The sequence below is a fragment of the Epinephelus lanceolatus genome, chromosome 3 (assembly GCF_041903045.1).
Source record: "Epinephelus lanceolatus isolate andai-2023 chromosome 3, ASM4190304v1, whole genome shotgun sequence".
Lineage (NCBI taxonomy): Eukaryota > Metazoa > Chordata > Actinopteri > Perciformes > Serranidae > Epinephelus > Epinephelus lanceolatus.
This window is the reverse complement of record NC_135736.1, coordinates 49,133,138-49,159,065: the sequence shown is the minus strand read 5'-3', so window position 1 is coordinate 49,159,065 and position 25,928 is coordinate 49,133,138. Positions and strand designations below refer to the sequence as shown.

Below are 25,928 nucleotides of genomic sequence, written 5' to 3'. Positions count from 1 at the left end.
CACATTAGTTTGCTTTGTTGAAAATTCAATATTTTTATTGCTTTAATTGCAAAAACATTTGTTTGCACTTTAACAGCTGTGACAGATCAGATGATGCATCTGCTGTCTGTAAACTCAACTGCTTGCTCAGTTGAACATGGTGGAGCCCTCTGCACAAAGCTGTCCAAAGTACGGCTCTGCGACTTGAGAGTATAATAAAAAAAATTGGGCTGTAGTCTCCTGCTCGACTGGTCGATTATTTGGTCGCTATGCTCTCGTCCGACCAAATTCTCGTTGGTTGAATAATCGCCGTGTTACTTTCATAAAGAGAAAAGTGCCACATCAACAGCTTTCCAGGATTAATCCATTATTTCCTGTGGCGGGGGGACAGGCTAAGATACCTGTGATAATGGGGGTGTTTTCAAAACGTTGAACTCGCCCACCCTCACGCTGAGCATTGCGGTGACGCAGACCTCCTGTCTGTCTCTGTAAGCTGACACCATTTCCCTCAGTGGAAACAAAGCTTTGATTTACTTTAACTTCACAGATAAGAAACAATAAATTGTGAAGACAGTAAAGCCTCCACTAGAATAGGGTTTTAAGTCCTGTGTGTGATTTGTCCTTCAGGGATTTATACTTCAGGATTTATCCTGGCTGAAATATGAGCAGAGGAAATCTCCGCTCGTCACTAGGCTAATTTATACAATGTAAAATGCCATAGGCTTGTGCTAATAACGTTAGCATGTTGTATTTGTGGGGAAATGTGTCCAGATAAAGACAAGTGTTTGTCTGTGAATGCTGCCAGTTATAGTGAAGCTGATGAAAAAGGAGGTTGCTCATCAACAGTGATGATACTCAGAGTGCTTAACTCAAAAATCCAATATAATCAAAAATGTAAAAATTGTTTCTTCAAACGCTCTGAAGAAGGCCATGTGCCGAAACGTGTTAGCGTTTGTTTTTTTGATGTGAGCCATTAAAAGAAGTCAAATGTGAGTACTTTGTCTGCCTCCTTAACTTGGCAATTTGAGATGTGCTACCATTTTTACATTTTTCATTATAGTGAAGCTGATTTGCGTACTTGTGTTAGAAATTCTCTCTATTAAGCCATGTCTAATGTGTGTTTAATGTGTGTTTAATTTGTGTTCAATGTGTGTTCAATGTGTTCAATGTGTGTTTAATGTGTGTCTAATGTGTGTTTTGAATCAACTATATAAATAAAGTTTGATTTGAACTAACCTTTACAGCACTTAACACAGTCCTCCACCGCCGACTAGTGTTTTGGAGGTGTAACTGCAGAGTGATACAGACACACCACCGCAGAAGTAAAAAATAATGATTTTTTTTCCCCACGACTAATCGATTAGTTGAAGATTATATGCGACTTTAGTCGACCAAGATTTTCTTTGGTTGACTACAGCCCTAATTATTTTATTGATACTTATTATATGGCCTTCACAGTTATCATACTTTAAGTTCCTGTGACTGGGTATTACAAAACTTGGCAAATACCCATGATACATAACCAGGTAATGTTAGCCACCTCATTGATTTCTGTCATTATTCAGCCATGTAGCCATGATACACGTATGTTCTTTCCATGTGTTAGGAATTTCAGCTAGCAGTCACTGATTAAGGTTAAATGCATTAAATGTGATGTTGACGTCACCCTGTTGTGTCGGGTCTGCTCGGCGTGTGTCCTGTTTTTGTCTGTCGCTCTTTCTTTTCACGTTACAGCTGTGTAGACTGTCAACAGCAATGTAATATAGCACTTGTGTAACAGAAACAACCATCCATGCGACACACAGTGCGCTGTATAGTTGTACTGGATTTAAAGCTTGCCTCGAGGCTTTTTAGTAATTGAATTATTCAAGTTACTCGAGGAATCGTTTCAGCCCTAATTAAATGTCATCTCTTCATCATTTTATCCTGTCAGATATTTGTGTGGAAGTTTGTCATAATGTCGTATGAGCTCTTGAGTTATGGCCAGAAATGTGTTTTGTAAGGTCACAGTGACCTTTGACCTTCGATCATCAAATTCTGATTGTTTTGTCCCTCTAATGTACCTTTTGGTACCAAACATTATACTAATTATTATTCATATTAATTATTATTATTCTACCACTGTTGCATATCCGAGTCCGCGGCCCATAACCTGTGACTCTGCAGACTAATAACAGGAGTGACAGTGAGCTGGGCGGAGGCACAGAGGCACAGCCTATGTTAGCCTCTGTGAAAACAATACAACAGCTTGTATCGTCTACAGCACATCATGTTTCAACAAACATGCAGTTAATGGCAACAGGTAAGGTCCTGGAAAAGCACAAATTTCTAGACTTTGAAAATTTAAAAGTATTCAAAAATGCCTGTTTCATATACAAATGTTTACACGGACCAGCACCAGCTCCTGTCAAAGAGTTCATCCATAAAAAAAGACTCACAGGACATGGTACTAGGTCAGGCACAAGAGGTGACTGTGAAATTACACACAGAAGAACCACCTTTGGTCAGAATGTTCTATCCATAAAAGGTGGGCAAAGCTGGAATAACCTCCCAGTCATTATCAGAGAGAGCACCACTCTTAGCACTTTCAAGGGGAAGCTGAAAGCATGGTTACTAGAAAATCAAACATGCGACCACCTGTAACCTGTAATGCAATGCAATTGTTGGGTCATCATCAGAGTTTCTTTCTTTTTCCGTTACATGTATACAAAAATTACACAATACTTTTGTGTATGATTTTTTCTCATCAGTAGTGTTTACATAATACATTTATGTATCACATTTAGTGCAATAATTACACGCTTCTGCATGTGCAACTGAGTGTACTGGGCCTCGTGCAATACAAACTGGCACTTTAAACTGATGTGCACTTTAGGGCATTGTGCAATTTCATCTGGCACTCATGCACTTTAGCACTTGACACTTTACCCAGCACCTATGCACTTTACTCTTCAAAACGAAACTCTTATGGTCTCCCTACCTGTGGGCTAGCTCTCCACCCACAGTCAATCTGTATTGCAATTTATCTGTCTGTCTGTATATTATGGTTTGTGTTTTTCAATGTGTTTTTCACTGTTAGTGCTTGTTTTATTGCTACTGCTCCTTTTTTCTTACTATGAAATGTTGTACTGTCTTAATTTGTTTTTATGTTAATGGGACTACGGATGGAAATTAACGTCAAGCTACAATCCGGCATCTTTACATGTTTTAACATGTTCATCAATGTGCACTGTCCCATTCAAATAAACAAATAAATAAATAAATAAACAAAAGAAACATGGAAATACAGGAACATTTTGAAAGCAACACACTGCTTTTTTGAAAATGTAACAAAATAACTGACAAATTAGTGCAAAACTAATGCGTTACGTTAGTTGCTACGATGAAAAAGTAATCTGAGGACTCTGACGCTACACTCAACACTGCCCATATGTTTAAAAAGGTCAGAGGTCAGGGTCTGGAGCTGCCACTGCATGTTACCACCTATAAGTTCAAACTGTTTTTCCCCAACAGACTGGCTCTCTGTCAGTTTACAGAGAGAAGCTGTGCTGCACTGGGTTCCAGTCTGAAGTCAAACCCCGCCCACCTGAGAGTCCTGGATCTGACAGGAAATGACCTCAGAGACGGTGGTGTCACAAAGCTTTGTGAATTCTTGGCAGAGCCACGTTGTGGACTGGAGACACTGAGGTGAGTATTGTGGTCATTATTTAAATAAAAGTGAAAAACCAAATGCTGTCACACATTCAGGTGTGCAGAGACAGTTTTCAGGTATTTGAGGCCATTTTCACACTAAAAGTCCTCTGTTTAGATTATTATGAAATAAATCAATGACTCATCACACACTGTAATGTAGTTGGACTGACATATAACAGATTTCTAAGTGTTCATTCATGTAGAGTTTCTGTCATCATTACAACTTGTCCTGTGAAGATGTGGCCGGCCCAATAAAAATCAATAGCTTGGATTCAACTCAAATATTAAACATGAAAGATGTTAAAAAATAAAGGCACCGACAGCGCCACCTGCTGTTAAAGGAGCCCAAGGACTCCATGTGAGGCTACACAGGTTCTGATGAAATCAGCAGTGAGCAGAGTTAAAAAACACAAGTGAGATTAAAAGATTTATTACATAAGATCAGTAATAAAAGACAGCTGTCAGAATAATTAAAACCTATTAAATATCTCTTTAAACCAGTTCACTTCAGGGGCAGTAGGAAAAAACTGTTGCATGCAGTGACTGGGGCACAGCCATCTTGGGATTCAGTGATTTCAAAATCAATCCAAAAATGGATGCAAGACTTTAAATGTCTCCACTTTCTAGGAAATCAAATCGACACATATGTTGAAATAAATACAGCCCAGACCACTGCCATAATCAGATGGGAAGCCTTTAAGGCATTTATTGGAGGCCAAATTATGAGCTATACAAGTCAGAAAGCAAGAGAATCAGGGGGAGATTTAGAGAACTGGAATCCAAGATTCAAATTGTAGAGAATAAGAGCTCCCAGGAAGGACAGAGTAACCATGACACCTCAAAACAATTATTATAACTTAGGACACAATATAATGAGCTATCATCCCATAGGGCTGCTGCAAATATAATGAGGCTCAAAGAAGCCTATTATGAGCGAGGGGAAAAGCCAGGTAGACTCTTGGCATGGCGCATCAAACAACAACAGACAGAGACAGCAATGACTAATATTGAGGACAGGAATGGGAATAATATAATGAATCCATCAGAAATTAATACAGCCTTTAAAAACTTGTAGGAAAATCTCTGTAGATGTGAACATTCTACTAACTGTAACACTCAGTGTGAATTCCTCGAGAAAATGAACATTCCTAAAAGTTCAGAGGAAAGTAAGGCAGCTTTGGATAAAGCTTTAAGCAAAGAGGAGATATCAGAAGCCATAGGTGCATTAAAGGCAGGGAAAACAGCGGGGCCGCATGGTCTTCAATAGACACCTATAAATATTTCAAAGATAGATTAATAATCCTCCTCCTCTCCTCCTCCTCTGCTCCTCCTCTGCTCCTCCTCGCCTCTGCTCCTCTCCTTCTCTGCTCGTCTCCTCCTCCTCTCCTCTGCTTCTCTCCTCCTCTGCTCCTCCCCTCTGCTCCTCTCCTCCTCCTCTCCTTCTCTCCTCTCCTTCTCCTCTCCTTCTCTGCTCCTCTCCTCCTCTCCTTTTCTCCTCCTCCTCTCCTCCTCCTCTCCTCCTCCTCTGATCCTCCTCCTTCCAGTCTGAAGTCCTGCAGGTTATCAGCAGGATGCTGTCGGCCTTTGACCTCTGCCCTCAGGCGCTCCTCTGATCTCAAAGAGCTCGACCTGAGCTGGAACGACCTGATGGACCAGGGGGCGGAGCTGCTTTCTGATTGGCTGAGGAAACCCCAGTGTAGACTGAAGACACTGAGGTGAGACTTCTCAGACAGTTTCCTGTCATTCTTCCTTCTCTGGACACCAGCTGTGTAAATAATATGTCTAATTATTAATCTGAGATCATTTCAGTGTCAGTCAGACTCAGACTGCAGCTGCAGCTCAGCTGCTGGGTCAGAGGTCAGGGTCTGGAGCTGCCACTGCATGTTACCACCTATAAGTTCAAACTGTTTTTCCCCAACAGACTGGCTCTCTGTGAGTTTACAGAGAGAGGCTGTGCTGCACTGGGTTCCAGTCTGAAGTCAAACCCCGCCCACCTGAGAGTCCTGGATCTGACAGGAAATGACCTCAGAGACGGTGATGTCACAGAGCTTTGTGAGTTCTTGGCAGAGCCACGTTGTGGACTGGAGACACTGAGGTGAGTATTGTGGTCATTATTTAAATAAAAGTGAAAAACCAAATGCTGTCACACATTCAGGTGTGCAGAGACAATTTTCAGGTATTTGAGGCCATTTTCACACTAAAAGTCCTCTGTTTAGATTATTATGAAATAAATCAATGACTCATCACACACTGTAATGTAGTTGGACTGACATAGAACAGATTTCTAAGTGTTCATTCATGTAGAGTTTCTGTCATCATTACAACTTGTCCTGTGAAGATGTGGCCGGCCCAATAAAAATCAATAGCTTGGATTCAACTCAAATATTAAACATGAAAGATGTTAAAAAATAAAGGCACCGACAGCGCCACCTGCTGTTAAAACAGCGGGGCCGCATGGTCTTCCAATAGACACCTATGAATATTTCAAAGATAGATTAATAAACCTCCTCCTCTCACGTGAGTGTGAGCGTGAGTGGTGGTGGTGTGCGAGTGGCGCGGAGTTTTGAATGGTTTGCTGTCCCTGCTTTTGGACTTTAATCTTGGTTTTTCATCTGTCTCTTGTACATGATCAGGTAAGCTTTTTTCAGATTCTTTTGCTGAGTGTCTGACGAGTGTTTAGTGGTTTTGTGCGGTGGTTTTCGGGAGGAATGGCGTCCGCCGAGACGCCACCTCCGTCTATTCGGCAGGGAGTGAGGGTAGTCCCGCCGGATAATAGTGTTACTGTGGAGGAAGATCACCGTCTCCAGTGTTCCGCCTTTCATCCCAAACGAGCTGTTAGAGCATGAGCTCCGCAGATTTGGGAAGTTTGCTAGCGGATTTAAAGTGATCAACATGGGCTGTAAAGACGCTAAACGGAAGCATGTGCAGTCTCTGAGGAGACAGGTGTTCATGTTTTTGGACTCACCTGCACAGACACTGGAGGTGTCTTTTAGAGTTAAGCATGGCGAAGCTTCTCACATGGTTTATGCCAGCTCCGGCCAAATGACATGTTTTGAGTGTGGGGATGTGGGGCACAAACGGTTTGCGTGTCCGCATAAACAGCGGCTTGATGCGGTCGCTGGCGCCGCTGTCGGGGCCGGCTCCGCGGCCGGCTCCGGCAATAGTATGTCTCTGCAGACCCGGAGACTGCAGATTCAGACCCGCAGTTCTAGACCCCTTGTTTTTTGTCCCCTAATGGACGGCTGTATAACTGCAACTAAATCAGCATCTCACCCAAACACCACTGTTTGAAAGAAGTTGGACTTTTAATGCTTTATTAGGAACCTCGGCTGAAGGGCGAGGACCCTATTGTTCTTGTAGCGTTTATTATTATTATTATTATTATTATTATTATTATTATTAGGGACCTCGGCTGAAAGGCGAGGACCCTATTGTTCTTGTAGCGTTTATTATTATTATTATTATTATTGTTATTATTATTATTATTATTATTATTATTATTATTATTATTATTATTAGGGACCTCGGCTGAAAGGCGAGGACCCTATTGTTCTTGTAGCGTTTATTATTATTATTATTATTATTGTTATTATTATTATTATTATTATTATTATTATTATTAGGGACCTCGGCTGAAAGGCGAGGACCCTATTGTTCTTGTAGCGTTTATTATTATTATTATTATTATTGTTATTATTATTATTATTATTATTAGGGACCTCGGCTGAAAGGCGAGGACCCTATTGTTCTTGTAGCGTTTATTATTATTATTATTATTATTGTTATTATTATTATTATTATTATTAGGGACCTCGGCTGAAAGGCGAGGACCCTATTGTTCTTGTAGCGTTTATTATTATTATTATTGTTATTATTATTGTTATTCTTTGTTTCTTTCTTTCAGCGTACGCGACTTTAAACTGGAATATGACCCCCTGAACATGCTCCAAAACTCACCAAAATTGGCACGCATGTCAGGACTGGCGAAAAATTTTATAAAATGAAAAAATTAATCTGAAAAGTGCCAAAATGGGCTCTCTAGCGCCACCTAACAGTTCAGACCACTAAAATGGCCGCTGCAGCCAGTAGGAACGTCGTAGGAAGCTCAAACCAAAACAGCCGTGTTCGTCTCATCAAGACCTACAAATCACGTACTCGCACCTCTGGCCTAAACCCAACAGGAAGTGAGCTATTTCCTTTCAAAGTAAGAGTTTTCCTCAAAAAAAGAAATTCCTTTAAAAAACATCTCCTCCTACACCGTTTATCGTATCGGCTTCAAACTCGCACACATTATTGTTCAAAGTGTCCTTATCAATTATTGCGCGTAACTTTTTCAATCCTCGAATGGTTTGGATGTTATGGCGTGTTTCAGGTGATGTGCTCCAAAACCTCCTGACGATTTGTTGTGCCACCTAGACACACTAAAATGCCCGGTGCGACGGGTAGGAACCACTTAGAAAGACCAAACCAACACTGTCTCGTTCGTCTCATAAAGACCTACAAATGTCGCTCTGCAACCCCTGACCTAACTCCAACAGGAAGTGCGCTGTCGGTCTTTGAATGTAAGATGGCGTTTTTCACAAATTCTGTCGCTCAAAAATTATTTGCTCCTACACCGTTTATCATAACTGCTTCAAACTTGCACACATTACAGCTCTACCCCTGGTGAACATTACTTGTGAAGGACTTTGTCATAACTTGAACGGTTTGGATTTTAGAAGCGTTAGAAGGTGCAGGACACAACTCCTCATGATGATCTCTGTAAGAAAAGATGAGGGCCAACACACTGTAAACTTGTGATTAAGGTGACATTTTTCAGTCCATAGACATACAAGCTTTATATGTTTGCGTTCAGAACAAGTTTATCTATCTGGTGATGCTTTCAGATTGAAGATGGGACCCACGGTTTGGGAGCTAAAAGGACTAGTTTGAGAAACTTTCAACCCATTCTGCTGTCTGTGTGAGCTGCATGCAGTCCTTAATTAGCATAACAAAAGCTTCACTCTGACAGCCTGTGTGTCAGAGTGAAGTGTGTCTGTGTGTGTGTGGTCACACAGAGATGACAGTATAACATTTACCAAAGTCATTCCTAAAACTTTGAAAGAAATGCATGATACCAAAAACCTGTAAATACAAGATGTCCTGGTTAAAGTCTTTTAACTCATTAAGAATTGGAATACATGTAGTCCTGCTCACTTTCTCCACTGACATTAACTAGTATATATTTGTGTCTGTTTGCTGCACTTAGATCCTCAAAGCAGCCAGTACACATCACTCAAGCTTTCACTAGGTCACATGATTTCAAATGAACATGGATGTGTTGTTTGATCATCACACATGTCAAAGTTTTATTAGGTCACATGGCTTGTGTCTACAACTTTCAAAATATAAGCTCACACCACCTTCATAAGAACCCTGCATTTTTAACCTTGCGGGCCATCTTATAAAAAATTATACTAAACTAAAAAATATTGAATATTAATATATTTCTCTACATTTTTTTGCTTAAATCTTTTAACCAACTTGTACTCAGATTATGCATATCAAATATTCATTCCTTTTGAGGATTTTCACAATTTATTTGCCATTTTATTTACATGAAGTAACTGTTACTTTAATGGAAAAAAAACATGAATTAAGATTAACTATATAATAAATGTTGGATGGATTTTTTTATTTTATTTATCACAGTCTGTGATATGTGAATGATAAATAACAACACCAATTTTGATGCATTATCATTTTTGGGGGCAGTTTCTATTTTTCAATAAAAATAGACACTGTTCCCCTTCAGGACTTTTTTTGTCTTTGTTGAAAAACAACCATAAAAATATTATTATTATTTTTTTATTCTTAACTAATACATACCAAATATTCATTGTGGGTGTATGTATGAGAGAGAAAGACAGGGAGAGAGAGAGAGAGAGAGAGAGAGAGAGAGAGAGAGATGCAGCTCATAATTTGCAATTTTTAGCGATACAATTACACACACACACACACACACACACACACACACTCCACTCCCTGTCACCCCTCTCTCTCTCTCTCTCTCTCTCCCTTCTCTCCTTCTCTGCATGTCACTAACTCTGCCGTACTGCATGTCAGTAACTCGGCCTCTTCTCCAGAGCCTTTGTGCTCCACTGTCTCACAGGTTAACTTCGATCACAGCGGTGCCTGGATAGTGTGACATGTGAGGTTGTGCTGCTGCCGTGGTGTCAAATGCCTCCTGCTGATTCTGTTATCATTAGTCATTAGTCAAACTGAGCTTGAAGTGCCTGTGCTGTCACCTAATTACATGGTCATTGATTAGCATAACAATGGCTTCACTCTGACAGACACAAGCCTGTGTGTGTTTGTGTGTGTGTGTGTGTGTGTGTGTGTGTGTGTGTGTGTTTGGCAAATTGTGATTTGTGAAATTGATTGAGTGATTGATTGATTGATTGTGAGCTGGGGGACGACGGCGAGGGGCCGAGGTCCCTACCAACGCTGCTTCGCAGCTTTAATTACAATTTACAATTTTAAAATTTTATTACACCCGAATAAAAATACCAAGATTTAATTGTTGATTTATGCCTGGGTGCTGTTCTGCATCATTATTGTTTGCTGGTTGTTCTGTATGGTTTGATCCAACTATTTTAGTTCTTTATTTCTTAATATTCATCAGACTGCTCTGACTAGCACGCCAAAAACTTGCACTGCATTGATCAAACCCGCTACAACATATAATAGGAAATGTCTGGTCTTGGGTGTCCAGTGCTCACTTTTGTTGTGGGAATTTGAAACAAAGGCTGTGAAATACTGAAATGGTTTGAAATGTTTTCAAACAAACTTCAAATTATTCAAAGTTAAGATTTTTCAACCTTTTTACACACATAAAAAAGGCCAAAACCTAATAATAGACAAAAATACATTTCTGATCTTCTGCGCTGGGTGAGCTTAATTTCTATCCACAAAATCTCTAAATATATACTATAGAGTAATATCAATGTAGTGATATAAACACACGTGATATATAATATTATGAATAATAAAGGAGTGTGTAGGTGTATTACATGATATACATGAATACAAAATTAGCTTTTAGCATAAAGTAGCCTACACTAATTGCCAATATGTAAACTGTTTCATGCTTGTATAAAAACGTAAGCCTATACACATTTTTCTCATATCATCCACTTCATTGCTTTAATCATTTATTCATGTTTAATTTAAAGCACATGCTAAAATTATTCGTCATCGCGCTTCGGTTTCATGAAACAAAATATGCAGGTCAAACAGTTCATTGCTAACAAGCTAACCTATTACCTACTACTTTAACCCATATTTGACGTGCCTTTCAGACTATCGTGGTAAAGACAGTCATATCATTTTAAACGTATCACTGTAAAGCATGAAATTCGCTCTCTAATTCAAGTCAACAAAATAGTTTGATGGCATTAAACAAATAATGTGATTCACATTCAATACTCACATTCGGATCGTCGTCGGCCATATTCAATAGTTGTCGGGTGCTGTCGCGAAATACAAGGGGTCTAGAACTGCAGGTCCAGATCTGCAGGTCTGAATCTGCAGTCTCCAGGTCTGCAGACACACCCTCGGGGATGCGCCCGTGGCTGGTGTTGTGCCCCTACTGGTTTCCAATTTAACTGGTTTCCTTACCGAACAGCTGCAGAAGTGCTTCGCCTCCGTCAGCAGATTTGTCACAAATTCACAAACATACACAACATATTACTGGCGATCTTAAAGTCGCAGCCCACATCTACCACAGCGAATATGCTTCTGTAAGTGAGCACTACATACTAGCGACATTAAAAAAAAAAAGAAAGGAAAGAAAATATGATATACACAAATTTGCGTCAAGCTGGACTCGATTTCATGTCAACAAAAGACAACATAACACAAACCGCATGTCTACTTGTGTGAGCCACTGAGACTCACAGAGCACACAGCTTTCCTCAGGTATTAGTAAATTACGTCAGCATCCAGGTAACATTTTGATTTGGGCTGACCTGAGACAACTGGTTACCCTCGGCTTGCCTTGAAAATACCCACACATATTTATCAATGTTTCTTGTTCTTTTTCATATTCAGTGCCACATTACAGTCTGCACAACACTGCACACTATGACAAAGCCTGTCATGTTTAAAAAGTGACGATCTAACTCGGAAAATGCTCTCAAAATACGCTTAATAATATGTAAGCCTACCAGGTTTTCAACAGACTGCGCCAAGCTAACTTGAAACTGAAGCCTGCCAAATGTTGCCTTTTTCGCCGCCAGGTAGCCTATCTAGGCCACATTGTTTCTCAGGAGGGCGTGACCACTGACCCCATCAAAGTCCAAAAGGTGCAGGATTGGCCAACTCCTACATCACTGCAGGAGGTCCGGCAGTTCATCGGCATCCTATTATCGCAGGTTCATAAAAGACTTTGCCACTGTGGCAGAGCCCCTGCACACCCTGACCAAGAAATTCGCCCATTTCCAGTGGACTGCAGAATGTCAGGCTGCATTTGACAGGCTCAAGCACCTGCTTACCACTGCACCCGTCCTAGGTTACCCACTAGACCTGGGCGACATGGTATTGGACACAGACGCGAGCAATGTTGGCATCTGTGCGGTGCTGTCACAAGTTCAGCAGGGTAGGGAACGTGTGCTGGCCTATGGAAGTCGCAAGCTGTCCAAAACTGAGCAGAATTACTGCACCGCACGGCGAGAGCTGCTAGCTGTGGTGGAGTTTACATCACATTTTTAGCAGTATCTCCTGGGGCGCCCCTTCATCGTGCGCACTGACCATAGCAGTCTCCGGTGGCTGACCAAAATGAAGGAGCCCGAAGGGCAACTGGCCAGATGGCTTGAGAGACTTGGCGAGTACGACTTTAAAATCAACCACTGCCCTGGCCAGCTGCACAATAATGCTGACAGCCTCTCCAGAAAGCCTTGTCGCCAGTCCTGCCCATGCAAGCTGCCAGGTCCCGGCCCCCACTCAGGCAACGTTAGCCATCAAGCAGTGCAGTGTGAGTTGGACTCTGTCGTCAACCAGGCGACGCAGAGTTCATTGGGGGTGGAGAGACACTTGACCCTGGGGACAGTGAGTCCAGTGGGGGTGAATGAAAACCAGCACACAGATGTTGACATTGTAAAGTCCCCAGAAAAAATTAATTTGACCAAGACCAGTGAGGCTGCGCTGTTCTGCGGCTGGACCTCGGAGGAGCTGAAACGGGGCCAGGAGGCCGACCCTGACATTTCACCTATCCAGGCATGGGTGGAGGCCGATGCAGAGCGACCCCCTTGGAGTTTGGTCTCCTCATGCAGCCCAGCTACAAAGACTTATTGGAGCCAGTGGAGGAGGCTCTACATCAGAAATGGAATACTGGTCAGACGTTTCTACTGCCTGAATGACACCCAGTTCTATCCACAAGCTGTGTTGCCACGTGCCTTCCAGCCTGATGTCATGAGGCAGATGCATGAAGGACCAGTCGGAGGACATTTTGGAGTGGAGCGCATTGTGGCACGGTTTCAGACTCGATATTACTGGTACCGGATGAGAGAGGATGTTGCCGTCTGGTGCTGCACCTGCACCAGCTGTGCATCCAAAGCCGGACCCCCATGGGAACTGTCCGGGTGGGAGCGCCCATGGAGCGTGTTGCCTTGGATATTATGGGGCCCCTGAATGAGACAGAGCGCAAAAATCGCTATGTGCTTGTGATACAGGACTACTTCACGAAATGGGTGGAGGCATTCCCCCTACCAAACGACCAGGCGACAACAGTGGCTGAAGTGCTGGCCTCGGAGTGGGTGTGTCGTTATGGGGCACCACAGACCTTGCACAGTGACCAAGGGCGGAACTTTGAGTCGGAGGTGTTCAAGAAAATGTGCACGCTGTTTGGTATTGACAAAACACACACCACACCTTTCCGACCACAGTCTGATGGCCAGGTGGAAAGATTCAATGCCACCCTGCAAAAGATTCTAGCCACAACAGCTGAGAGGTGCCATTGGGACTGGGACCTCATGCTTCCCTACGCTGTCATGGCGTACAGAGTGACGAGACACAGTGCCACGGGTTTCACCCCCAACTTCATGATGTTCGGTCAGGAGGTGAGTGAACCAGTGGACCTGTCTGCCTCCTGACTCCGAGACCACTCCTTCCGCCCCTGAGTATGTCCAACACCTTCGGGAGAGGTTGGAGCTGGCACATCAGATCACCAGAGAGGCGCTTGGTGAGTCTGTGAAACGTGCAAAGAGACAATATGACAAAAACTGTTTCCAAACGCAGTATAAGGTGGGAGATGCTGTGTGGTACCTCATCAAAGGTACACGGAAAGTTAGGAACAAGATCAGGAAGTTCCTTCCATCATACGAGGGTCCGTTCTTCATCCTGGGTCAGCTGGATGATCTTGTATATCGCATCCAAAAAGGGCCAAAGACCAAAGTGAAAGTAGTCCATCACGACCAGTTGAAGCCCTATTGCAGCCTTGAGCCACTGGACAACGCCTGGGCCATGGAGCAGGCTCAGGGCTGGACACCTCTGGAGGTGTCACCTCCAGTTTTGGATACAGATTCTGCAGATCCGGACCTTGGGCTCGCTGGTTTGTTTTCCAACGTCAATGCAGACGAAACCTCCACCAGCACTCCACCAGATCCAGCAGAGGCCATCCCTGCAACTGCAGTCTCACCCCCAGCCACTTATCTTCACATGGACCCCTCTTCACCTGGGGACCTTCAGGGCAGTGGGGGTGGTGTAGCATCGCTAATACCCCAAGGACAACTCACTCAAAGGCCAGGCCGCCGGCGGAGAAACCCAGCCTGGTATGGTGAGTGGGTGGCTCACTAAGTTCAGAGTTCATGGACTGTTTGAGTTCAAAGGACACATTTCAGTATTAAAAAGAAAAAAAAAGTGTTTTGTACTGTTGATGCTGTTGAAGCTAATGTTAATCAGTTTAATGTATGTATATACAGGAGGTTGGAGGAGTGGTTGTTTAACATTGCTTTGTCACTAACTTTCGTTTTCTGTTTAAGGTAGCCTTGCAAGGCTACCTTAAACAGCAAGATAGAGAAGTTTAGTTATATGCTCCCGGTCGCCTGGTTAGGGCTTGGATCAGTTATGATGTGAAGCAATTGCTGAATATTGGTCATGTTTTTTTTTTTAGGGTTTAATACGCTCTGTTTGATATGTGCACCCAATAACAAAGACTGCTACACGAACTCACATTTGCACTGAGAAATCACACTTTGGCTGTTGCTCACTTATCCATATGGACTGTGGATAAGCAGGTTGCATTATATCCTCTCAGATGGACTCTTACTAATGAGGACTGTGTATCTGTAAACAAAACAAAAAAAAAACGAAGAAGAAAATGTATGATATGTGTCAATGTACTGGAGTGGAATTATGTATAATTGCCATCCAGAGTGGGGGTGGCATTATAAAAGTGACGTAACTCAGCAGGGAATAGCTCGGTGCGCAAGGTGTGTGCGTAGTGGGGGGTGTGTCTTGAGAGTGTGTGTGTCTGAGAGAGAGGGAGCGTAAGTGAAGCTGGCGACCTGACAGAGAGAAACAGGAGTTAAGTTAGCAGTAGCTGATGTTTACAGAAGTTCAGTGCAGTGTACTTTAAGTGTGGTGTATTTGCAATAAATGCTACAACTCATCAACCTCCAAGACGTCTTCCCCGTGCCTTGCTTGCCACCGGTTGAACCAAAAGTGTAGGGAGTTAACCCCGAAGACGAGCGGACACTTCGGCCTTGGAGCAGCCTAGTAAGTCTCCCCTGTGCCTCCCAACCACGGTTCGGACGCTGAGACAGGAAAGGTTAACACATGACACAATAATAATAGTATTACACTGTATGACAACCTGGCAGCTAGCTCTGATGGAGACATATGAGCTCTAAGAACAAACTCACAATTATGGACGCACACTAAAAGAAATGTCGCCATGGTCCGAGAGAGGTGACGTCATGCTGTTATGTCTGTCCCTACAGGTACGCAGTGAACGAGTTAGATCGTCACTTTTTAAACATGACAGGCTTTGTCATAGTGTGCAGTGTTGTGCAGACTGTAATGTGGCACTGAATATGTTTGTAGACTCGTGGAAAAAGAACAAGAAACATTGATAAATATGTGTGGGTATTTTCAAGGCAAGCCGAGGGTAACCAGTTGTCTCAGGTCAGCCCAAATCAAAATGTTACCTGGATGCTGAAGTAATTTACTAATACCTGAGGAAAGCTGTGTGCTCTGTGAGTCTCAGTGGCTCACACAAGTAGACATGCGGTTTGTGTTATGTTGTCTTTTGTTGACATGAAATCGAGTCCAGCTTGACGCAAATTTGTGTATATCATATTTTCTTTCCTTTCTTTTTTTTTTTAATGTCGCTAGTATGTAGTGCTCACTTACAGAAGCATATTCGCTGTGGTAGATGTGGGCTGCGACTTTAAGATCGCCAGTAATGTGTTGTGTATGTTTGTGAATTTGTGACAAATCTGCTGACGGAGGCGAAGCACTTCTGCAGCTGTTCGGTAAGGAAACCAGTTAAATTGGAAACCAGTAGGGACACAACACCGGCTCCGCGTCCGTGGTCGGCTCTGTGACCGGGTCTGTTGTGGCTCCCGCGGGGCCCTCGTCTGGCCCGGTGGCTGAGTCGGCGGGTGATTCATTGAATGGTCCCGTGTCAGGTAAGGCTGCAGTCAGCCTGAGCAGTGCTGACAGTCCGCAGCCTGAGGAGACTGTGGAGGAGGCCCCTTCAACAGTTTCTGCAGGTGGAGGTGAGGCTGGGGGGGGCTGTGACAGTGAACAGATTATGGAGGCTGTTTTCAGCAGCCAGGCATCAGGTAGAGGAGAGGATGCAGAATGGGACTCAGGGTCAGATACTGTGTCAGTCAGTGAGGTGTCCAACAGGAACACAGATCTATATTCCTTTGAGGAAATAAACACTTTTCTAGACCAAACTTTTCACAGATCTGTGAAAGTTAATGATTATTTTAGTGACACCAAAAAGTTAATCAGATCAGTGGGAATGCTGAAGAGATCTGTTGGTGTGGACTTATTGGATGAAAGGAAGCGTTTTCGCCTCAAGAAACATATCACAACACTGAGAAAGGTATCTAAAGGCAAAACTGTTAGAAAGATTAAAGTTAGGTAAGATGATCATGTATCACCTGGTGTTCTTTTTCATACATTGTTCTTTACTGCTTTCCTCTTTCTGTCTCTCTTCTTTAACCCTCATATGCAGAGCAGCACTATAGGGTCTATTAACATTTATGGTGGGAGAGATAAACATAAAAGAGCCTTAGTCAGTGAGATTGTTTCACAAAAAAAGATAGATGTGCTGTTCTTACAGGAAACTCATAGTGACCAGGCAGATGAGGTAGACTGGGGTTTATGGTGGGAGGGTCCACACGTCCTGAGTCATGGCACAAGTGTCAGTGCAGGGGTAGCCATCCTCTTCAGAGCAACTGCCAATGCAGTCATTCTCTCTGTTAGCGAGGTGGTCAAGGGTCGGCTGCTGATTGTCAGGGTAGAGATGAACGGCTCGGTATTGTGTTTTGTTAATATTTATGCTCCCAACCAGGGCTCTGACAGAGTGGGGCTTTTTACAAAAATACAGTCTGAACTCAGGAACTACAGTCAGGACCATATCATTCTTGGCGGTGATTTCAACTGTGCAGTTGATTTCACTCAGGACAGAACCAATGAAGAGCCACAGCCACAATCCTCCCAGTGTTTAAAACAAACTATTACTGACTTAGATCTGTTTGATACCTGGAGACTCAAACACCCACACATCCATCAGTACACATGGATACGGATCAGAAACAACAGGGTCAGTGCAGCCAGACTAGATAGGTTTTACATCTCACAAAATCTCAACACCAGATTAGTCAGCAGTACCATAACCCCGGTTGGTTTCACTGACCACCACCTAGTCAGTATAAACTTGACAATTTCATCAGGTGAGAGGGCCAAATCTTACTGGCATTTCAACAATAAACTCTTCCAAGACAGCACTTTTTGTCAGAGCTTTGGGAATTTCTGGAGACACTGGCAGACAAAGAAAAGCAGCTTTAGCTCTTTAAAGCAATGGTGGGAGGTTGGCAAAGCTCAAACTCATGTGTTCAGTCAGCAGTACACGTCACACTCTACTGCTGAAATCAAGGCAGCAGTACAAAACCTTGAAGCCAGCATCAGTACCATCGAGAAGGGGATCAGGAGAGACTTCGATCCCACTGCTAGTGACCTGCTGCAGCAGAAGAAGAAGGAACTGAGCTTTTTTCTGCAAGAGAGGGTGAAGGGAGCTTTGGTCCGATCACGTTTCCTCCAGCTGAAGGACATGGATGCCCCGAGCTCCTTCTTCTTCAACTTGGAGCGGAACGCGGTGCAGAGGAAGCAGATGGCCTGTCTGAAGCTCCCTGGAGGGAGACTGACTGCGGAAACTCAGAAACTCAGAATGAAATGAGGGCTCACGCAATTGACTTTTACACCAGCCTACTTAAAGCTGAACCGTGTAGCGCTGAGAACCGCAAAGAGCTTCTGGAGAGCCTTCCTCAGCTCAGTTCGGAGGAGAGAGCTGCCCTGGACTGTGGGCTAACTCTCGAAGAGTTGACAATGGCCATTAACCAGATGCCTTCTGGACGGGCACCAGGGATTGACGGTCTCTCCACTGACTTCTATAAGCGGTTCTGGAACATTATTGGCACCGACCTACACGAGGTAGTACAGGAATGTTTCAGAACTGGATCTCTTCCAGTTTCTTGCCAGCGGGCAGTCCTTTCCCTGCTGCCTAAGAAGGGGGACCTGACATTACTTAAGAACTGGAGGCCAGTGGCCCTCCTCTGTACGGACTATAAGGTGCTTTCCAGAGCCTTATCTAATAGACTAAAAGACTTTCTGGGAAAAATTGTAAGTACAGACCAATCATACTGTGTGCCAGAGAGATCAATCATGGACAATATTTTTCTTATCAGGGATGTACTTGATTTATGTAAAATTTATAATGTCAATGTTGGGATTGTGTCACTGGATCAAGAGAAGGCTTTTGATAGGGTGGATCACTCATATCTTTTTGCTGCACTTAGAGGTTTTGGGTTTGGTGATGGGTTTTTGTCTTGGGTGAGTTTACTGTACAGTGGAGCACAGTGTATGGTGAAGATGGGGGCGGGGCTGAGTCGGCCAATTCCTGTACAGCGAGGCATAAGACAGGGTTGCCCTATCTCGGGGCAACTGTATAGCCTAGCCATTGAGCCCTTGCTGTGCAGGCTGAGAGAGCGCCTCATTGGTCTGTCTTTCCCTGGGATTGTAAGTGTACCTCGTGGCTTGCCCACTGTATCTGCTTATGCAGACGATGTTAATGTTTTTGTAAGCAGCCAGGATGATGTTAAATGTCTGCAGGACACCCTTTGTGCCTATGAAAAGGCCTCATCTGCAAGAGTGAACTGGGCTAAGAGCGAGGCCTTGCTCATAGGGCAGTGGAGGGATCAGGCAGTGCCCAGTCTGCCTGCAGGACTTAGGTGGGGAAAAGAGGGACTAAAAATTTTGGGGGTGTTTCTGGGTTCTGAAGGGTTCCAAAGAACAAACTGGGAGGGAGTGAAGGAGAAAGTGTGTGCTCGGTTGTCTAAGTGGAAATGGTTGCTACCTCAGCTGTCGTATAGGGGAAGAGTTCTGGTCGCTAATAACTTGGTCGCCTCAACTCTGTGGCACAGACTTGTCACTCTGACACCTCCAAGGGGTCTGATAGAGGACATCCAGAAGGACATCCTCAACTTCTTCTGGTCGGGCAAGCACTGGATCCGGTCAGCTGTTCTTCACCTGCCTGTGGCTGAAGGAAGACAGGGACTGAATGACATTCAGTCCAAAATTGCTTCCTTTAGACTGAGAACTGCTCAGAGGCTGCTGTATGACTGTTGCCCCAGCTGTGTGATACGGCTCGCCTGCTGCTGAGGAGAACAGGACAGCTGGGCTACGACAAGCAGCTTTTCCTCCTGGAGCAAGAGACCGTGGACTTTACAGATGTAACACCATTTTACAGCTCTGTGTTGCAGGCTTGGTGGATTTTTAAGACTGCACGGGACACAAATGTGCCCCCGGGCATGTGTCTTTTTGAAGAGCCATTGTTCTACAACACCTTTATTAAGACCCGTACACTGCAGTCTGCCAGCCTGAGAGCCAGTCTTCGAATAGCTGGCTGCACCAAACTGGGTCACCTTATGAAGATGACATCCACAGCTATGGAAGCCCTGATGGAGAGAAGCAACATCAGCTCTGTCAGGCTCATCAACAGAATGGTGGAGGAAGTCTGTGCAGCCCTGCCACAGCCACTGTGAGTGTTTGTAGAAAACAGTGCTCTGTCTGACCAATGGGATGATGAGTGTGAGTACAGTTTCCCCTCTCTCTCCATAACCCCAGCTGTGGGGGAGTGGCAAGAGGGTGAGGGTCAGCTGCTTTCCTTACAAATCCCTCGTCTAAACAGCTTTGAGGTGGTGGGAAAAAAGGCAGTCTACGAAGTCTGCGTTAAGGTTCTGAACCTGCGCTCTCTGGCAGGGCTGAAGGAGTCGAGGTGGGCTGAGTTCTTTGGCCCAGACATTTCCCCGAAAGGCAGCTGGCGGTCCCTGTACAAGATCCCCTTGGAGAAGCATACAGCTGACCTCCAGTGGAGGGTCGTACATGGGGCAATAGCTACGAACAGATACAGAGCACACCTTGATCCGGAGCTAGTAGTTTCTGTTTGCACACAGAGACTCTTTTTCATTTGTTTGTTGAGTGTCCTTGGCTGTCACAGCTCTTTGACCTTTTAAGGAGTTGGTTGCATGGTCTGGGGGAGGCCTTTTCCTTTCCACTGTTCATTTTTGGCCCAAAATACAGTGCTAAAAACAAAAAGGTACACACTTTGATAAACTTTCTGCTGGGCTCTGCCAAGTTGGCTATCTGGCTGACTCGCAGGAACCGGACTCAGGGTGCCGGCAGTGTAGACTCACAAGTCAGTCTTTAGACGCTTTGCTTAACTAAAGACTGATGACTTTCTCCCTGATTTTGTGTTTAGATGGGCGGATACAATTTCAGAGTTTAAAAAAACTCCCTACGTTGCAGAACCAGTAGTAAATCTGCAGGGCGGTTCTTCGGTGGCTCGCTGAACTCTTGTGCGTGTAAACATAGTCCCACTAGAAACACATGTAGCGGTACAAAATGGCTCAGCCGTGCTCGCAGAAAACACCGTCAAAGTTCAGTGGATGTTTGTCACGTTTGCGGCGACACAATCTCGCCAACTAAAAGAAACAAACATAATCTTTTACAAGGCCATGACTCATCCGTCCGGCCGGACTATAGAGGGAATTGCCTTGTTGTTTACAAATACTTCCGGGTAGAAAACCAGCAGAGCTTTTAGCTATATATATATAGCCTATATATCACATTTTTCACATCACTGTATCACCGTTTGGACTAATCCGATGTTTGTAAAGTCCAAAAACACAATGATTGAACAAACATTACTATTTCTGTGTGCACGTTTAGCTGGGCTAACCGTTAGCTGCTAGCTCTGTTAGCCGTTAGCAGTGTCTGTAATAGGTAATAACTCATTAAACGGTCCGTGAAAAAAATATCTTTTCCAGCTGATATCTTAGTTACAACATGATTGAGCTAGCAAAGCAGTTTTGTGTTGCTGTGTGTGGTATTTATTCAGTTTTAGGAAATCACGATGTCTAGAACGCATCAGTGGCTGTAGCTGACAGGGACAGCTAACAGCAGCAGCAAAGCTAACATCAGGACGTCATCTGTTAAAAGCCTCCCGTTGTCAGATACGACATGAAACTACTCCAGTTAGCTCAATCATGTTGTAACTAAGACATCCGCTGGAAAAAAATATTTTCTTCACGGATGAGCACACGTTTGATAAAACGGAGTTAAATCTCTCGGCATCCATTTTCAAGCTCTCTGTGTGTTTGTTTCCTTGCGGACGAGAAAAGGAGGAGCGCACATTTCCGAGAAGGCGTGTCCTTTTCAAAAATGCAAGAGGCGTTGCTTTGTTGCCGGCCATTTTCGCTGGTGTGTTAAACACACTTTAGAAAGGAGTGTCCCCAGACTATCAGAAGGCGGAGATCTCTGATTGTCTGGTGGCGAGACTACCGGCAGTGTGGAGCCGGTGCCGGTCTTAGAAGGACTTTTGAAATCCCGGCTCAGAGTGGAATATTGTTACTGTCAATCTGTGGACAATTTACAGGACTTTAAAGAAAGATGGACTGTTGGGGGTGTCCTGTGCTCTGTGACAGGGAATGGAGACCTGGTATGTCATTTCTGAGTAGTTGTTTAACATTTACTGTGTCTGGCAGACTGTTTTATTCAGCAGCAGTTTTTCTCTGGTTTAGTTTCTTATTTTTCTTGATTTGAATTAAATGGTTTTCAGTCATTGCTGAAATGATTTAATAAAGGGACTTGAAAACCCAAACCTCCTCTGTTCCTCTCCTCCTCTGCTCCTCTCCTTCTTTGCTCCTCTGATCCTCTCCTCCTCCTCTGATCCTCTCCTCCTCCTCTCCTTCTCTGCTCCTCTCCTCCTCCTCTGCTGCTCTCCTCCTCTCCTTCTCTGCTCCTCTCCTCCTCCTCTGCTGCTCTCCTCCTCTCCTCCTCCTCTGATCCTCTCCTCCTCCTCTCCTCCTCTCCTCCTCTCCTCCTCTACTCCTCCTCTGATCCTCTCCTCCTTCTCTCCTCCTCTGCTCCTCTGATCCTCTCCTCCTCCTTCCAGTCTGAAGTCCTGCAGGTTATCAGCAGGATGCTGTCGGCCTTTGACCTCTGCCTTCAGCAGCTCCTCTGATCTCAAAGAGCTCGACCTGAGCTACAACTACCTGAAGGACCAGGGGGCGGAGCTGCTTTCTGATTGGCTGAGGAAACCCCAGTGTAGACTGAAGACACTGAGGTGAGACTTCTCAGACAGTTTGCTGTCATTCTTCCTTCTCTGGACACCAGCTGTGTAAATAATATGTCTAATTATTAATCTGAGATCATTTCAGTGTCAGTCAGACTCAGACTGCAGCTGCAGCTCAGCTGCTGGGTCAGAGGTCAGGGTCTGGAGCTGCCACTGCATGTTACCGCCTATAAGTTCAAACTGTTTTTCCCCAACAGACTGGCTCACTGTAAGTTTACAGAGAGAGGCTGTGCTGCACTGGGTTCCAGTCTGAAGTCAAACCCCGCCCACCTGAGAGTCCTGGATCTGACAGGAAATGACCTCAGAGGCAGTGATGTCACAAACCTTTGTGAGTTCTTGGCAGAGCCACGTTGTGGACTGGAGACACTGAGGTGAGTATTGTGGTCATTGTTTAAATAAAAGTGAAAAACCAAATGCTGTCACACATTCAGGTGTGCAGAGACAGTTTTCAGGTATTTGAGGCCATTTTCAGACTAAAAATCCTCTGTTTAGATTATTATGAAATAAATCAATGACTCATCACACACTGTAATGTAGTTGGACTGACATATAACAGATTTCTAAGTGTTCATTCATGTAGAGTTTCTGTCATCATTACAACTTGTCCTGTGAAGATGTGGCCGGCCCAATAAAAATCAATAGCTTGGATTCAACTCAAATATGAAACATGAAAGATGTTAAAAAATAAAGGCACCGACAGCGCCACCTGCTGTTAAAGGAGCCCAAGGACTCCATGTGAGGCTACACAGGTTCTGATGAAATCAGCAGTGAGCAGAGTTAAAAAACACAAGTGAGATTAAAAGATTTATTACATAAGATAAGTAATAAAAGACAGCTGTCAGAATAATTAAAACCTATTAAATAACTCTTTAAACCAGTTGACTTCAGGGGCAGTAGGAAAAAACTGTTGCATGCAGTAACTGGGGCACAGCCATCTTGGGATTCAGTGATTTCAAAATCAATCCAAAAATGGATGCAAGACTTTAAATGTCTCCACTTTCTAGGAAATCAAATAGACACATATGCTGAAATAAATACAGCCCAGACCACTGCCATAATCAGATGGGAAGCCTTTAAGGCATTTATTGGAGGCCAAATTATGAGCTATACAAGTCAGAAAGCCAGAGAATCAGGGGGAGATTTAGAGAACTGGAATCCAAGATTCAAATTGTAGAGAATAAGAGCTCCCAGGAAGGACAGAGTAACCATGACACCTCAAAACAATTATTATAACTTAGGACACAATATAATGAGCTATCATCCCATAGGGCTGCTGCAAATATAATGAGGCTCAAAGAAGCCTATTATGAGCGAGGGGAAAAGCCAGGTAGACTCTTGGCATGGCGCATCAAACAACAACAGACAGAGACAGCAATGACTGATATTGAGGACAGGAATGGGAATAATATAATGAATCCATCAGAAATTAATACAGCCTTTAAAAACTTGTAGGAAAATCTCTGTAGATGTGAATATTCTACTAACTGTAACACTCAGTGTGAATTCCTCGACAAAATGAACATTCCTAAAAGTTCAGAGGAAAGTAAGGCAGCTTTGGATAAAGCTTTAAGCAAAGAGGAGATATCAGAAGCCATAGGTGCATTAAAGGCAGGGAAAACAGCGGGGCCGCATGGTCTTCAATAGACACCTATAAATATTTCTCAAAAAATTTCTTTTTTGATTTTAACACTGGAGTGGTCCCGTAATACATTCAGATGCATAGATGAGGTACATCAGCAGTAACAAAGTACTGAAGAAAGGTTCCAGCTTAATTTCTACCCACCAGAACACCCTAAATTACCCCACCCAGAACAGAAAAACAACCCTTAAGAGGGCACACACTCACACCCATGCACACAGAGGACACGCAAACAATGACAACAAACACAGAGTAAATAAGCAGGTTAACAACTTAAGTAAGGTAAACACATAAGTACTCAAAAGGAGGAGGGGAGACAACTAAATAAATAAATACAAAATAAGTAAGAAAACAAGTAAAAAATAAATGAAGAAGAAGAAAAAGAAGAAGAAATAAACGCATAAAATAAAGTAAGTAAAATTAAGTAAAAGAGGAAAAAAAAGGGGTGGGGGGTGGGGGGTGCAGTGCTCAGTTAGTCATTTTCAACGTCAATAGTTAGGGAGTCTATGCGGCTTAGAAAAGGTTGCCACGTCTCATAGAATGTACATAAGGAACCCTTGAGGGAAAACCTTATCTTCTCCAGGGTGATACATTGCAGCATTTCATGGATCCATTTATTGGGGGGGGGGGGGGGGTATGAGTCCACTTAAGGAGGATGAGCCTTCGAGGGAGTAAGGAGGAAAATGCAATAATGTGCTGTGAGGATTTAGACAGGTCATGCGTGGGGGAGATGCCGAAGAAGACCACAAGGGGCTCTGGATTTATGGTTCGGCCTATAACTTCGCTAATTGTTTTGAATATTGCAGACCAGTATTCCAATAGTCTTGGACAGGTCAGAAACATATGAACGTAGTCAGCAGGGGAGCCTTTGCACCTATTACACTCATCTGTTCTGTCGGGGTAGATTTTGGCCAGTCTAGCGTTAGTGAGATGGACTCTGTGCAAAATTTTGCATTGCAGCAGACCATGCCTTGCACATATGGAGGAAGTGTGTACGCGGTTTAATATTTGTTCCCAAAATTCATCAGACAGTGAGGTCCCGAGGTCCCGGTCGCAGGCAGCCCTTAAGGAGCTCAGTCGGTTCTGTGACAGAGTATGAACGCAGTTATAGACACTTGTTATGAGGCCTTTTTGTTTGGTGTTGAGAGATAGGAGTTGGTCCATCATTGTTTTTGGGGGGCGATTTGGAAAGTGAGGGTAGAGGGACTTCACAAAGTGTCTAATTTGAAAGAAGCGAAACAAATGTGCTTTTGGAAGGTCAAACTTGGCTGATAGGTCAGCAAAGGAGGGAAAAATATCCTCAATAAAGAGGTCCTTGATAAAGCGGAGGCCTTTTCTAGACCAAGACCTAAAGGCCTTATCAGAGTAGGAAGGAGAGAATAAGTGATTGTGGTAGATTGGGGAGAGAATAGAGGGAGAGTGTAGGCCAAAGGTCTTCCTGAATTGGGTCCAAATCATCAATGTGTTCGTAACAACAGGGTTAGAGCTAATTTGCCTAGCGGTGGTGGGCAATTGAGAGCGGTAGCGGAGCTTACTGATGTTGCTAGCCCAGCAGTAGTATTGAAAATTAGGAAGCCCCACCCCGCCCTTAGATTTTGGAAGGCAAAGCATTGATCGACTGATTCGCGCCCTTTTGTTTCCCCACAGGAAGGAGCTAAATAATTGGTCAAGCTTAGAGAAGAAAGATCTGCGTATCAGAATTGGGATGTGTTG

The 25,928-nt window shown here is 43.8% G+C and overlaps 1 protein-coding gene across 20 annotated transcripts in view; it reads left to right on the top strand.

Moving 5' to 3' along the window:
- Positions 1-25,928, top strand: part of LOC117255908 (NACHT, LRR and PYD domains-containing protein 12-like) — a 69,894-nt gene that overhangs the window by 22,170 nt on the left and 21,796 nt on the right. For 15 of the 20 annotated variants that reach the window (XM_078166643.1, XM_078166641.1, XM_078166649.1 and 12 more), the window contains 5 exons: positions 3,493-3,666; positions 5,217-5,387; positions 5,594-5,767; positions 22,397-22,567; positions 22,774-22,947. In XM_078166643.1, the coding sequence (XP_078022769.1) occupies positions 3,493-3,666; positions 5,217-5,387; positions 5,594-5,767; positions 22,397-22,567; positions 22,774-22,947 (864 nt within the window). The remainder of the gene's footprint in view (positions 1-3,492; positions 3,667-5,216; positions 5,388-5,593; positions 5,768-22,396; positions 22,568-22,773; positions 22,948-25,928) is intronic. The other 5 variants (XM_078166645.1, XM_078166655.1, XM_078166652.1 and 2 more) reach the window with 5 other exon arrangements.